The sequence below is a fragment of the Prionailurus viverrinus genome, chromosome D3, assembly GCF_022837055.1.
Source record: "Prionailurus viverrinus isolate Anna chromosome D3, UM_Priviv_1.0, whole genome shotgun sequence".
In the NCBI taxonomy this organism is placed as follows: domain Eukaryota; kingdom Metazoa; phylum Chordata; class Mammalia; order Carnivora; family Felidae; genus Prionailurus; species Prionailurus viverrinus.
In genome coordinates this window covers 95,590,342-95,604,391 of record NC_062572.1, presented here as the reverse complement: position 1 = coordinate 95,604,391, position 14,050 = coordinate 95,590,342, and the positions used below count along the sequence as shown (strand labels likewise).

Here is a 14,050-nt window from a genome sequence, read left to right as displayed (position 1 = left end):
TCCAGGCTCTGAGCTGTCAGCAGAGCCCGAGGCGGGGCTCAGACTCACAAATGGTGACACATGACCTGAGCCGAAGTCAGACGCTCAACGGACTGAGCCACCCAGGTGCCCTGAAGTCTTTTTTCCAGACTGAAGCACAAATCCCGCATTTTTCCTGCCAGATGTGTCAGAGGCGGAGCAAAGTCCTCACATTTATCTCCCGCCACTCCTGGCTGTTTCCAGCCTGTAAGGCTCTCGCCAAAGGGTCTCCTGCGAAAGCAGGCAATGGTCTCTCCAAAGCGGCGCGGACGACGGCCTGAGGCCTTGGACCGGAGTTGTGGGCAGGCTGGTGGGGCCGCTGGCACCCAAGACAGCAGCCCCGGAGGAATGATCACCTAATTTTACCGAGAGGAAGGTGAGCCAGGGCCCACACCGGGCATGTCTGTCCCCCAGAACAGGCGTGGTTCGCTGCACAAAATTTTCCACTGGAGTTCGCTGATCATCGGATCAGATCTTTGCAAACGGGAAAATAAACCAACCAAACTCATTCTCTGTTTCTGGGGGGGTCCTGGAAGCCTCTTCTCCTGGCAGTGGTCCTGTGGCTTCCTTGGCCACCAGGGGCAGGCACTCCCTGTGCTGTTCTCCACCGTCTGTATCCCTCAGCCGTGGGGAATCCCGCCACGGTCTGTCGGGCCCGGCTGTGGTGGCACAGGCTGCTGACCTGTCTTTCCTTCCTCCCGTCAGCAAAGAGCAAGCTGAGTGTCACCTGGGCCTGTGGCCGCCCGGTCAGGACAGCGATCCCAGCCCCTCCACGTGTGTGCACCAATGGCACGTAGGACACGGGCCGCTCCCTGTGCAGCTACATTTCCTTGTGGAAGCCACCTGTCCCCTGCTGGGCGGGGCCGGAGCCTCTCGGGACGAGGGGGGCATTGCACGCTGAGCGCTCACAGCTGCCCGTGGCCCCCGCTCACCGCCCCTGGATACGGAGGGGAGACGCCCGTCGTCTGGCCCTCTGGCAGTGGCCCTGGCCGGCACAGCTGTCTCGTGCCGGACAGAAAACTCTGGTGAGAGCTCGAGAGGAAAGCCCGGTCCCTGCGCTGTGCTCAGAGCCCGGGGTTCCTCCGCCTGCTGGCCTTGTCCGTTAGCAGTGTGACAACCACAGAGCGGGGGCCGGGTAGCAGACATTTGTTCCTCAGGGTTCTGGAGGCTGGATGTCCAAGATCAGGGCGCCTGCAGGTTCAGTGAGGGTCTGCCTCCTGGTTTGTAGACGGTGTCTTCTCGCTGTGTCCTCTTGTGGCAGGAGAGGGGAGGGGGGCTCTGGCCTCTTTTTTAAGGACACTAATGGGGGCTTAATCGCCCCCTTGACCTAATCGCCTCTCAAGGCCTGACCCCCTAAAACCATCCCCTTGGGGTTGGGATTCAGTATGTGAGTTTGGCGAGCCAACCGCAGTTCCTGTCCTTCCCACAGGCGAGACTCCTCCATTCTTTTTTTTTTAAATATATTTTTAACATTTATTTATTTTTGAGGGAGAGAGAGAGTGTGAGTGGGGGAGGGGCAGAAAGAGAGGGAGACACAGAATCCAAACAGACTCCAGGCTCGGAGCTGTCAGCACAGAGCCCGACGCGGGGCTCGAACCCACGGACTGCAAGATCACGACCTGAGCCGAAGTCAGTTGCTTAACCAACTGAACCCCCCAGGCGCCCCAAGACTCATTCGTTCTATCCAACAGCCCCACAGTCTCACGTCATTGCAACATCAGCTCCAAAGTCCAAAGCCAAAGCCTCGCTGACCCTTGTCTAAGGAGGGGCAGGCGATACTCCAGATGTGATCCATCAGGGCAAAGTGCCCCCCCCCCCCCCGCCAGCTGTGAACTGTGAACTGGACCAGGTATGTGCTCCCAAAATGCAACAGTCGGCCGGGGACAGGACAGACATTTCTGTCCAACAGGAAGAAAGAAGGAGGAGAGATAGGTCCCCTTTCGTTGGCTCCGATTCTGTTTCTCTGGAAAACCCTAACAAAGCTCACAAACAGCGAGGCTCTTACTCAGAGCACCTGGCAAAGCTCCGTGTGTGTGTCACGGCCACATGCAGTGGGAGCTTGGCCACCAGCTTTTCGATGCTGTTGCCAAAATGTTCCTGGTGAATTCAGGCTGCAATCACAGTCATGAAATCTGTAATACGCGGGTCTTGTTTTGATCATGTGGGCTTTAAGGACAAAACCTGACTTAGCCCAAGACCAGCACCACCTCAGAGCGAGTGACGGCTTTGACACACACCGCCTCCCCGAGCGCCTTCCCCAAAGACACCCTGTTCTCCGACAGTCTGCTGTGCGTGGCCCGTGCCCACGGCCAGCCGCGGGGTGGGCGCTCAGCACCGTCTCCCAGCAACACCCCAGCTGCCGCCGCACAAAAGGAACCCAGGAGCCATTTGCCGGAATTAAACTTCCTGTGGCCCGTCCTCCAGTTTGGAAGCCTCCGCTCCGAGCACGGAGTCGCCAGAACCGAGGTCTCCCTGCCAAGTCTGGCTACAGCCCACACTCAGCACGGCCTTGGCCTCTCCCGGCCACTGGAGTGAGCTGGGCCTCGGTGACCTTGCTCACTCCTGATGGAGGGTCGACACAGTAATTCAAGCGCGTGCTCACGGGCGCCCCCACGTGGGTGTGTGGGCACCACAGCAGAAGGGGCGAGGGAGACGGGAGAGCCTCCACCCTGCAGGTGCAGACCACAGATGCCACGGGGACTTGCCGAGCCTTCTAGGGAGAGGGAGCTTGGAGACGACCCTCAGCCTGGGGCCTGGGGTCTCCTTGTAAACAGCGGCGACAGCACCACTCCGGCTCTGTCCCCCCCTCACCCCACACTCCCTGCGAGCTCCTGGCGTCAGAACGTGGACTCATCTGCCGAGTGGAGACCCTCCCACGTGGTCACAAAGGACACCTCTGGATTCTCACTACTGTGCTGTGTGTTCTGGGAACCGTGGGAAAGAGAGGGTATGCACTGGGCGTGTTCTGGTTTAGTAAGTATTTTTTGGCGATCAGAGAATTCAGCATAACTTTCTTTGGCCACGGATGTTTATGTTACCAATGTTGGTCTCTGCGCACAAGGTGGAACCACCGGGCAGATTGCCCCAAGACCTGGCCACGAGTTTTGAATTCAGGATGCCACCAAGCCTTTCGTCCTGGGACTCCACAGCTGCCCGTGGACCAGGTGCTGGGGAATGAGCCCCGCTGTCGGCGGGAGCCATGGGAGGGGGGGCCAGCTCTGAGCTGCAGACCTTCTGGGGCCCGGCAGGGTAGGTCCTGCAGGTGGGGGCCAAGAAGCCGGCGGCCGTGGCCCTGGGGGCTGCTATTTGGCCGGGGGGATGCGGGGTGCAGTGGGGAAGGGGCGGGGTGTGCTCGGAGAGGCCCCTGAAACGAGGAAGCATGCCTCAAAGAGCTGTCGGTGACACATGGCGACCAGCCCACGGATGAGTTAGGGTTGGGGTGTGGTCCACAGCGCTCTAGGCGGCTGACTTCCCGTTACAGACACAAGTGCCCGAACGTAAGGTCTTCACTCAGTACAGGTTCACCCTTGCCTCCCCCCGCAGACTCTGCAGGGCGCAGGTCTGACGCCACGGGCCCAGCTACCACTTTTCGTGGTTTTCAGGCCCAGACGCCCTCCCAGGAGGGGGGTTTGTTACTGGAGGAGGAGCTCTCGCCCATCTGCTCAGCGGAGATTGTGAACACAGCACAAGCAGCCTGAGGCAGCAGCTCACAGCGGCGTTTACCGTCCGCTGGGCACAGTCCTGGATTAGGGGCCCGATGTCATCCAGGGTCCTCACGAGACGGAGGCCTGAGGAAGGAGAACACGAAGGGGGCAGAGGCCACCGACCAGGAGCACACCTGCCCTGCAAGCTGCAGGGGGAGGCCGGGGCCGTCCCGGAGCCCCCGGAGGCTGGCCCAGCCCACCCCAGCGGTCTGAGTCCGGCGGGCTGGGGGCCAGGACTGGGGGGAGCCACGTGGGCGTTGCCACCAGGCAGTCTGTGGCACTTCGTTTCAGGCCACAGGGAGCACACGCAGTGACCCGCGATGCAGCCAGAGTCAGATACGAGGTGCTCTCCATGAGCAGCACCCACTAACTGGGCCTGACCTGGGCCTGACCACGCATACTGTCGCCCTTGGAACGGCAGGGTTTGGCACCTTGGGCTAAGCCCTGAGGGTGACTCCAGCCATAGGAGGGGCCCTAGGGTCCCCTGGCTGCACTCCTCGCCCTGGGGTCATGTGGGGCCAGCACTGTGGCCTGGCCCAGTCCCCACCTGCTGCTCGGCCTGACCTGGGGTCCTCTGGGCACCGGGGTGCTGGTGCTTCTATGCCAGCATCTGGACGGTCACGGGCCACCGAGTTGGGGGAATAGTTCTGTGCCCCCCTGGCCCTCCTCTTCTTAGAGGGAAGGAGCAGGAGGCAGGGATGAGCTGGGAGGGGGCTGTGCGTCTTCTCCGGCCTTTTGGGAGCAGCTCTGAGGGGCTGCCTGCTGGGGAAGTCCCTCTAAGCTCACGATGGCCCCCAGAACTCACTGTCACTGCGGTGGGAGAGCTGAGTGGGGGAGGGACGCTTCCCGGCCCGGGTCCTTGGTGTGTTAGGAAGTGGGGCCCGTGGCCCTGGGCAGAAGAGCCTGGCTTCTGTGTTGCCCCAGGCCCCACCCACCCGATGGCAGCAGCTAGTTCCAGAACATCGTGTGCCCCAGGGTGAGTGAAGGGACTCCAGAAGGGACCGGAGAGCAGGAGACCCCGGGACCTCTGCTGAGCCAGGGCAGCTGTGGCACCAGGTGACCCCGGCCATCGTGCAGCTCGAGTCTCCAGGTGCTTGGCTTTCCCCAGCGTGTGGGGAGGCACCTCTAAGCCCTCGGCCTCACGCCAGGCTGACGAGCACCCCCAGCACAGGGGTGGACGCGGGGACGGGTGGACAGACAACCGGGGCAAAGGGCGAAACCTGGCCAAGGCCCCGGGGTCTCTGCTACGTTCTCCCACCCACACAGGCGAGCAGATGACTTCACGCGTGTGTATGCGTAAAATGTGCGAAGCATAACATTTACCACCTCAGGCCTTTTAAGTGCACGGCTCAGGGGCGTCAAGTACAGGCACAGGTTCGGCCAGCTGCCCGCCCCCCGCCCCCGCCCCCGCCCCCTCCGGGCCCCAGAGCCCCGCCCCTCCCCGGCGGCTGGGTCACTCGGCCGGCCGCAGAGCCCCAGCCCGCCTCAGGGAAGGGGTTTCTGTGTGGCAGTTAGTGACCCCGTGATGCCCACAGGAGGATCCCGTGTGGGGCCGAGACAGACGTGGACGGAGACGGCCTCCCCGGCGCTGAGGGCTGGGACCCCCGGCAAGGGCACTCGCTCAGTCACAGAGGCATTTTAGGGACCAGCCCTGGGAACCACACAGCTGTTCTCCTGCAAGCCCTTTAATCCCGGGGAACGATGCTTTCTCTCCTCCGTGCTTCTCCGGGCCAATACGCGAAAACGACCACTGATGCTGGCACTGCCGCTGAGGAGACGGCTGATGGGAAGCACTTACACTCACCTCTGCTTCTCCAGGCCACGCCCCGCTCCCCCAGCGCGTTTTTCCAGAAGACACTGGGTGCCTGTGGTCAGATCGTCCACTCGAATGTGGTTCAGGAGAAGCAGTTCTGTGGCCCACGCACATCAGAGCCGGTGGCCCACGGGCCTGCCGACCCGGCCTCGGAGGGCTCACTGGGAGCTTCAGAACAATGCTTCCACTTTAGAAAGAAATCTCTTAGCCACTTGTTTAGAACCAGAGATCACACACGGAATATTTTAGCCCTGTAACTTTCAAGTTAAATTCTAGTGGAAAAGACCAACAAAAAAATAATCAAAGGCTCCCAAGTTTCTCTCTTCCTCTCCGCCCTCCACCCCGTCTGCCTTGTGCCTGGAAAGAGTCGGTGGTGCAGCCACGGCAGAAAACAGTCTGGAGGCTCCCCGGAAAAGTACACGTAGAATGACCGTATGGTCCAGCGGTTGTACTCCTGGGTGTCTACCCAAAACGACCAAGAGCAAGGACTCAGGCAGATGTTTTTACGTGAACGTCCACGGCAGTATAATGCGCCGTGGCCCAAAGGTGGAACCAACCCACGTGTCCACTGATAGACGAGCAAATAAGCAGAAGTGGTGTATGCGTACCACTGAAACGTTATTCAGCCTTAAAAAGGAAGAAAGCATAGACACCTGCTACGACACGGAATAACCTTAAGGGCAATACGCTCAGTGAGATGTCAGTCCCCAAAACATAAACGCCGTCGGATTCCGCTTATGTGAGGCTCTCAGAGGAGTCGCAGTCCTAGAGACATGGCAGATGGAGGATTCCAGGAGCCGGGGGAGGGCGCCCGGTGGGGAGCTCATGTTTAACTGGACAGAGTTGCGGTTTGGAAAGGAGAAAAAGTCCTGGGTATGGGTGGTGGTGACAACCACACGATGTGAATGTATTTAATACCACCGGGCAGCATACATTAAAATGGTTAAGATATTGGTACATTTTGTGTATATCTCATCACACCTAGAAAGGTGACGAGCGACAGCACCTGCTGTTTATTCAGCACCTGCCACGTGCAGCGGGCCAGATGCTCCGTCGGTGTCCCTCACGAGGCAACGGGGAGCGCACAGACATACGTCACCACGTGCTCACCGACACTGGATTATTACCCCGCAGTCCGATAACTGATTTGGTAAAACAGGACCTGGGCGGTATGAAGTGACGTTTCAGGAGATGGGGAGGGGGGCTGGCGAATGTGAACAGTGGGTAACATGGAGGCCAGTGGATGCTCTGAGAGGGCCAGCTCGACTCCTGGGATGATGTCACGAACCGAGGCACCTCCAACTTCCCTTGTGTCCTGACTCTCACGTAAATGGCTCCCCTTCTATGTGCTGTATGGCGTTACCGCCATTTAGAAAAACCTAAGCACAACCGGGAGCTATGGCTCAGGAATGGGACGCCCAAACAGCCACGGGAGCCAAACCAACTTCCCGACAGTTACATTTACACGCGATCTGTGGTCAGGGTCGCCCTGCTCTCGGTCCAGCCGGCTAATGCCTAATGTTTCAGCTCTCCACTGTGTCTCTTGGTAAGGAGCTGACCCCACCAGATGTGTTCCAGGCACGACCTCCTGACCTCTGAAGGGCTCTAAGCTTTGACGGTGAGCTCTCTGCCCAGGAAAGGGGTTCGTTCGGTCAGAGCCTCTGTGCCACGCCTGGAGGGCGGGGCAGGGGGACTGCTGAGGGGTCATCCCCACCCCCCAGGAGGAAAGGCCGCGCTGGGCTCTGTCCTACAAACACTGCGGTGTCCTCTCGCCTTCCATCCCTCTCGCCCCAGACAGCACACTCCAGGCTTTCCCCGAACGTTCCCTGAACCTTCACGGTGCACTCAGTGCACAAACGCTGGTGAGCGTGGCGACATCCTAACCCGGAAGCAACATTTCTGGCCACACGAGCTGGGTGCTGACATTGTCACAGACCAAAGAGGGGCGGGAAGTCTACCATTTGCTGGGAGACAGCCCCCGGCACCTCAACAGACCGGCAGACTGGGTCTGCCTCAGCAGACGCCCGTCCTTGGCTCCCGTGACCCGCAAGAATGTGGCGGTCACGTCCCCTTGCTTCGAGATGACGGGACTTGGGATCACAACTCCCTAGACCTTCAGGACACTGAACGTTTTAGCTCCACGTTGTCCAGGCTTTGAAGGCCCGACTGTTGGAGAGGTTCAGGGAAGGCCTGCTGACCAGAGAGAGGCCTCTCACTGGGTTCTCGAAACTGTCTAGTCAGTCAGGGCACAGCAGCCGGTCCGATGTGAGGGCCTCCTGGAGAAGGCCCACTCGGGGTGCCCTTAACCGGAGCAGGGGGGCGTCTGGCACCTGCAGGCGCCAACCACCCAGCGGGGGAGGCGTGTCACGGACCATGGCTCGGCTGGCTCTCCCTTGGCCCGGCTGCCTCCAGCCCCCTCCCCCACCCCGGCTGGCCCCAACCTCCCCCGCCGCCGCCACCACCGCCACGGGGTCCCCCCCCTCCCCAGGCCGCCCCCCGCGCCCCCGCCCGCGCTCACCCGCTCCTCCTCCGCGCGGATGTCCGGCATGGTGCTCAGGCACAGGCCGACGGCCGTGGCGGCCACGAAGGCGACGGACACGCAGGCGAAGAGCTTGCCGGCCGGCCCCGGGCGCGGGTCGTCCAGCAGGTCCCGAAGGCGGCGGCCGGGGCTCCCCGGCGGCCCCGCGCGCGCCTGGGCCGCCTCCTCCTCGCGGCGGCGCAGGCGGCGCAGGCAGCAGCGCTCCAGGCGCGCCTCGTCGATGCCCCAGTAGGCCAGCTCGTCGCGGAAGGCCAGCGCGCACGGGCCGCGCAGCAGCCGCAGCTTCCCGGCGCGCAGCAGCGCCACGATGGCGCGGAAGGCGCACGGGCTGCGGTCGAAGAAGAACTCGTCGCGGCCCGCGTCGTAGTCGTCGCACACGCGCAGCAGCTCGTCGCGGCCGCGGCAGGCCCGCAGGCGCTCGAGGCGCGCGAGGGGACAGCGCGCCAGCGCCGCCCAGGCCAGGCGCACCCTGCAGCCGCCCACGTTGATGGTGACGACGCGCCGGCCGCCCGCGGGCTCGGGGCGCAGCGCCATGGCCCCGGGCGCCCGGCCGCGCTCAGGACGCAGCGCCTGCGAAGGAAAGGAGGCGTCAGGCGGCGCCGGGCGGGGGGGACCCCGCCCGGGAAGGGGCCCTGCTGCCCCCACGTCCGTCCGCGGGGGGCCCGCGGAGCAGACCCGCTGCGTGTCCTGGTGACCGGCACCAAGGGCGGCCGCCCCGGAGGTGCCCCGCCCCCAGGGGATCCAGGCCGGGCTCACCCGATCCTCAAACGAGGTCGAGGGAGGAGGACCACCTGTGGAACAGGGTGTAGGTGGACTCTGGAAAGCCAAGCTGGGTGCTGGATGTGACAGAGGGTGACCAGAACTGAATCTTGTGGGTACCTGTGCCTGCATTCCGGAGATCACGAACACCTGGGGAGTAGCCTCCCGGCACCAAGGACATGGCTCCTTGGAGTCACAGTTTGGGGTAGGGACAGCCCGGCACCCCCAACTGCAAGGTGAGCTCTGTGTGAGAAACGGGGGGGGGGGGTGCTCTGGAGGGCACCAGCGAGGTCCGGGGCAGCCAGGAGGGCTTCCCAGAGGCAGCTGAGTGGGCAGCAAGTTGGGGGAAACGTGGAAGAAGTTGTGCTGGAAGAGACAGACCTGGGTTACTTAAAATCCAGTGTTTGGGTGGTGGACACTGGGTGCCACGATTTCCCAGCTGCTTCCTCAAATCGGAGACCCCGAGGGGCTCGGGCTCTGAGGGTTCCAACTCACACCAACTCCAGGGCTCACAGACTGAACTTCTTAATGAGGCAACAGGACATCTGAACACACGCACTTGAAACTGCGGGGACTCAGCGGCGGCAGCACTGTGCCCGGGAGGCCTCGTGGGGGTGGCCCGTGGCCCTTCTGGGAGACTCTGTCCAGTCCCTGGAGCCACAGAGGCTGGCTGGTTGCAGTTCCGGGACAGGCTCAGGAGGTGCCGCGCCCCGAGTCTGTGAGCTAAGGCAGAGGTGAGCCTTTGTGTGGATCAAGAGCCCCAGGGGGCGAAGCCCACACGCCCTCTCCTGGGGCTGCTGATGTCGCAGGTGGGACGACAGTTTCTGCCTGGAATACAAGTCCGGCTTCACCACGAGGGCCAGGATAACCCGGCTTCTATAACACACATGCTGGAAAGCCTGCTTGGGCTGCACGTGGCCTTGATCCCTCCCCCTTTCCAGGCTCCCTGCAGTCAGTCACACAGGAAATTTGCGGAACAGGAGGGAGGATTCCTTTTGTGGCTAAATCAAATGTGTGCTCCGAAGTCTCTTAGGCAAATGGATAATCAGTAAGAGGGCCAGAACCTGGAACTCCTGTAAACAGTTTTCTTCCCCCGAATATACACTTAGAAATATAACTATAGGGCTCCTGGGTGGCTCAGTCGGTTTAGGTCCGGCTCTGGATTTTGGCTCAGGTGATGACCTCACAGTGGAGAGACGTAGCCCCGAGGTGGGTTCCAGCTGGGTGTGGAGCCTCCTTGGGCTTCTCTCTCTCCCTCTGCCCCTCCCCCAATTTGTGCACGTGCTCCCTCTCTCTCTCGTCTTCAAAAAAAGAAAAAAAAGCAATACAATCATAAATCATATGTGAGTCTGAAAGTGGTTTAAGTCAACTTCCTGTTGACCTAAGAGGCTGCACAGTCACTTCCAAGCAGCCTGCACACACACACCCTGTTCCCAATGTGCAGCGTGTAATGCAGAGGTCTGAGCACTCTGTTGTCAAGGGTGTGGGCTTGTCAGACGCTCCCACCTCTGGTAAGTGGGTTCGGCCATTAGGACAGCTGAGGGCGTGAACTGACCGGGCCTCGGTTGGGCTACTTCTTCAGGGAAGAGAAAAACTGGGAAACACGCAGCTCCCAGTAGAGGAAGATCGTGAGAGTTCTCTGCCTGGCTCTAGGAGAAAAATGACAGCATGGACCTAAAAGCCCACCTGCTGGGAACGCAAACTGGTGCAGCCGCCCTGGAAAACTGTACGGAGGGTCCTTAAAAAGTTAAAAATAAAGCTACCCTCTGACCCAGCAATTGCACTACTATTTATCCAAGAGATAAAAAAAGGCTCAGTCGAAGGGGCACGTGCAGTGCTATCGGCAGTAGCCGAAGTAGGGAAAGAGCCCAAATGTCCATCGACCGACGAATGGATAAAGGAGGTGCGGTAAATATATATATAATGGAATATCACTCGGAAATCAAAAAGAATGACATCTTGCCATTTGCAACAACGCGGATGGAACTGGAGGGTGTTATGCTAAGCAAAATAAGTCAGTCAGAGAAAGACAAATATCGTGTGTTTTCACTCATATGTGGAATTTAAGAAATCGAACAGATGAACCTAGGGGAAGGGAAGGAAAATAAGATAAAAACAGAGAGGGAGGCAAACCATAGCAGACTCTTAAATACAGAGAACAGACTGAGGGTTGACGGAGGGAGGTGGCAGGGGGATGGGCTAGATGGGTGACGGGCGTTAAGGAGGGCATGTGTTGGGATGAGCACTGGGGGTTGTGTGTGAGTGCTGAATTACTAACTCCTATTCCTGACACCATTATGTTAACGAACTTGGATGTAAATTAAAAAAAAAAAAAGTCCACCTGCACAATGGTTTTGAGGTTGGAATTTTGGTTTGTGAAACTCAAAGCCAGGAAATGACCCCTCATGGTGGGCAGTCCCAGGAAGTCACCCCCCTGCAGCCTGTGTTAGACCCACACACTGGTCTAGAGCAGTCGCTCACAGCCTGCCCCAGGGGGCATGTGGCAAGGCCTGGAGACATTTTTCATTGTTGTGACCGAGTGTGACCGACAACGGTAGGCAGGGACCATGGGTGCCGCTAAGCCCTCCAATGCGCAGGACACCACCAGAACCAAGAGCTGGAAACCAGCCCCAGTGTCAACAGAGCCACTGGTCTAGAGGGACAAACTCTCACCTCCAGTCTCCGGGATTCCCACAGATGAAGCCCCAACTAAGATGAATTTACAAAACAAAATTATAAAACACCCAGGGCAATAACCCACATGAGCCACACGAAGAAGAAAATTAGGCTCCTGGGAACTTTAGATAACACAATTTTAAAAGATATGTAAAGATGTGGAAGAAGGAATTAAAACACCAGAGAAAAAGGACATCTTCAAAGAGACCAGGAGGACCTGAACAAGAAACTGAGTCTCCCTGGGCCCCACATCCCCTGGCTTCAGGCCCCTTGGCCCCCAAGTCTCCCTGAGCTGCACATTCCCCTGAACCCATGTTCCTCCCCCTCCACAATCTCCCTAGACCCACATCCTCTGGTTCCATGTCCCCTGGCTCCAGTCTCCCTGGGTCCCATGTCTTCCTGGTCAAGTCCCCCTGGGCCCCACGTCCCCTTGGACCCATGTCCCTTAGCCCCTAAATCTCCTTGGGCCACACGTCCCCCTAGCTCCCCGTCCCCCTGGGCCTGTGGGCACACTGGGTGAACACCCAGCTGCAGCACCTGTGTCTCTTTGCCTGGGCTTCTCTGGCTACCAGGCCTGCCCTGCCTGCCCCGCACAGACCAGGGATACTTGAGACTCAGTGTCCCCAGGGACAGCTCTTGCCAGGACTGAGAAGCCGGGGTGAGAGACCTCTGGAGCCCTCTGGTCCTGGGAGGGGCCTCTCAGGCTGACCTGCTCTGCATTCCCTTCCTGGTCACTCCTGACTCCCAGACTGGTATTCCTGGGGTTGCTTCCCGAGTAAGCTGCCTGCTTCTGCACCCCTGCCCTAGGGTCTGCCCTGGACAAACTGAGCTCAGACATCTGGGAAGTGTGAGGCCAGCTCTGGGTTTGGAGTGCACAGTTGCTGGAACTTTAAAGAAACAGGAACATGCAGGGAAAATGGTCTAAAAGAGAACGTTATCAGTGGTTTTGTTCAAGCATGCATCTGTCCCTCTAACTAATGATTATTCAGAGCCTCCTCTGTGTCACACTCTTTGATTCAAGAATGGAACCTTCTAGACCCAATGCTAATATCATCCTCAATGGGGAAAAACTGAGAGCTTTCCCCCTAAGGTCAGAAACAAGACAGGGATGGCCACTCTCGCCACTGTTATTCAACACGGTATTGGAAATCTTAGCCTCAGCAGTCAGACAACACAAAGAAATAAAAGGCATCCAAATCGGCCAGGAAGAGGTCAAACTTTCACTCTACACAGACGACATGATACTCTATATGGAAAACCCAAAAGATTCCACCAAAAACTGCTAGAACTGATTCATGAATTCAGCAAAGTTGAAGGATATAAAATCAATGCACAGAAATCGGTTGCATTCCTATACACCAACAATGAAGCAACAGAAAGAGAAATCAAGGAATCGGTCCCATTTAAAATTGCACCAAAAACCATAAAATACCTAGGAATAAATCTAACCAAAGAGATGAAAAATCTATACACTGAAAACTATAGAAAGCTTATGAAAGAAATTGAAGAAGACACACAAAAAAAGGAAAAATATTCCATGCTCCTGGAGAGGAAGAACAAATATTGTTAAAATGTCAATTCCACCTGAAGGAATCTACATATTCAATGCAATCCCTATCAAAGTAATACCAGCATTCTTCACAGAGCTAGAACAAATAATCTTAAAATTTGTATGGAACCAGAAAAGACCTCGGATAGCCAAAGCAATCTTGACAAAGAAAACCAAAGAAGGAGGCATCACAATCCTGGACTTCAAGCTGTATTACAAAGCTGTAATCATCAAGACGGTACGGAACTGGCACAAGAACAGACACTCAGATCAATGGAACAGAATAGAGAACTCAGAAATGCACCCACAAACGTATGGCCAACGAATCTTTGACAAAGCAGGAAAGAATATCCAATGGAATAAAGACAGTCTGTCTCTTCAGCAAGTGGTGCTGGGAAAACTGGACAGCAACCTGCAGAAAATGAGCAACCTGCAGAAAAATGAGCCTGGACCACTTTCTTACACCAAACACAAATATAACTCAAAATGGATGAAAGACCAAAACGTAAGACAGGAAGCCATCGAAATCCTCGAGGAGAAAGCAGCCAAAAACCTCCTTGATCTTGGCTACAGGCAACTTCTTACTCAACACGTCTCTAGAGGCAAGGGAAACAAAAGCAAAAATGAACTATTGGGACCTCATCAAAATAAAAAGCTTCTGCACAGCGAAGGAAACAATCAGCAAAACTAAAAGGCAACCGACAGAATGGGAGAAGATATTTGCAAATGACGTATCAGATAAAGGGTTAGTATCCAAAATCTATAAAGAACTTATCAAATTCAACACGCAAAAAACAAATAATCCAGTGAAGAAATGGGCAAAAGACATGAATAGACACTCTCCAAAGAAGACATCCATTTGGCCAACTGACACATGAAAAAATGCTCAACGTCACTCATCATCAGGGAAATACAAGTCAAAACCACCATGAGATACCACCTCACACCTGTCCGAATGGCTAACATTAACAACTCAGGAAACAACAGATGTT

At 57.5% G+C, this 14,050-nt stretch overlaps 1 protein-coding gene across 1 annotated transcript in view; it reads right to left on the bottom strand.

The window, feature by feature from the left end:
- KCNG2 (potassium voltage-gated channel modifier subfamily G member 2) overlaps window positions 1-14,050 on the bottom strand; it is a 69,783-nt gene that overhangs the window by 20,322 nt on the left and 35,411 nt on the right. The window contains exon 3 of the mRNA XM_047828658.1: window positions 8,054-8,644. Coding sequence (XP_047684614.1) covers window positions 8,054-8,608 — 555 coding nt within the window. The 5' untranslated portion in view covers window positions 8,609-8,644. The remainder of the gene's footprint in view (window positions 1-8,053; window positions 8,645-14,050) is intronic.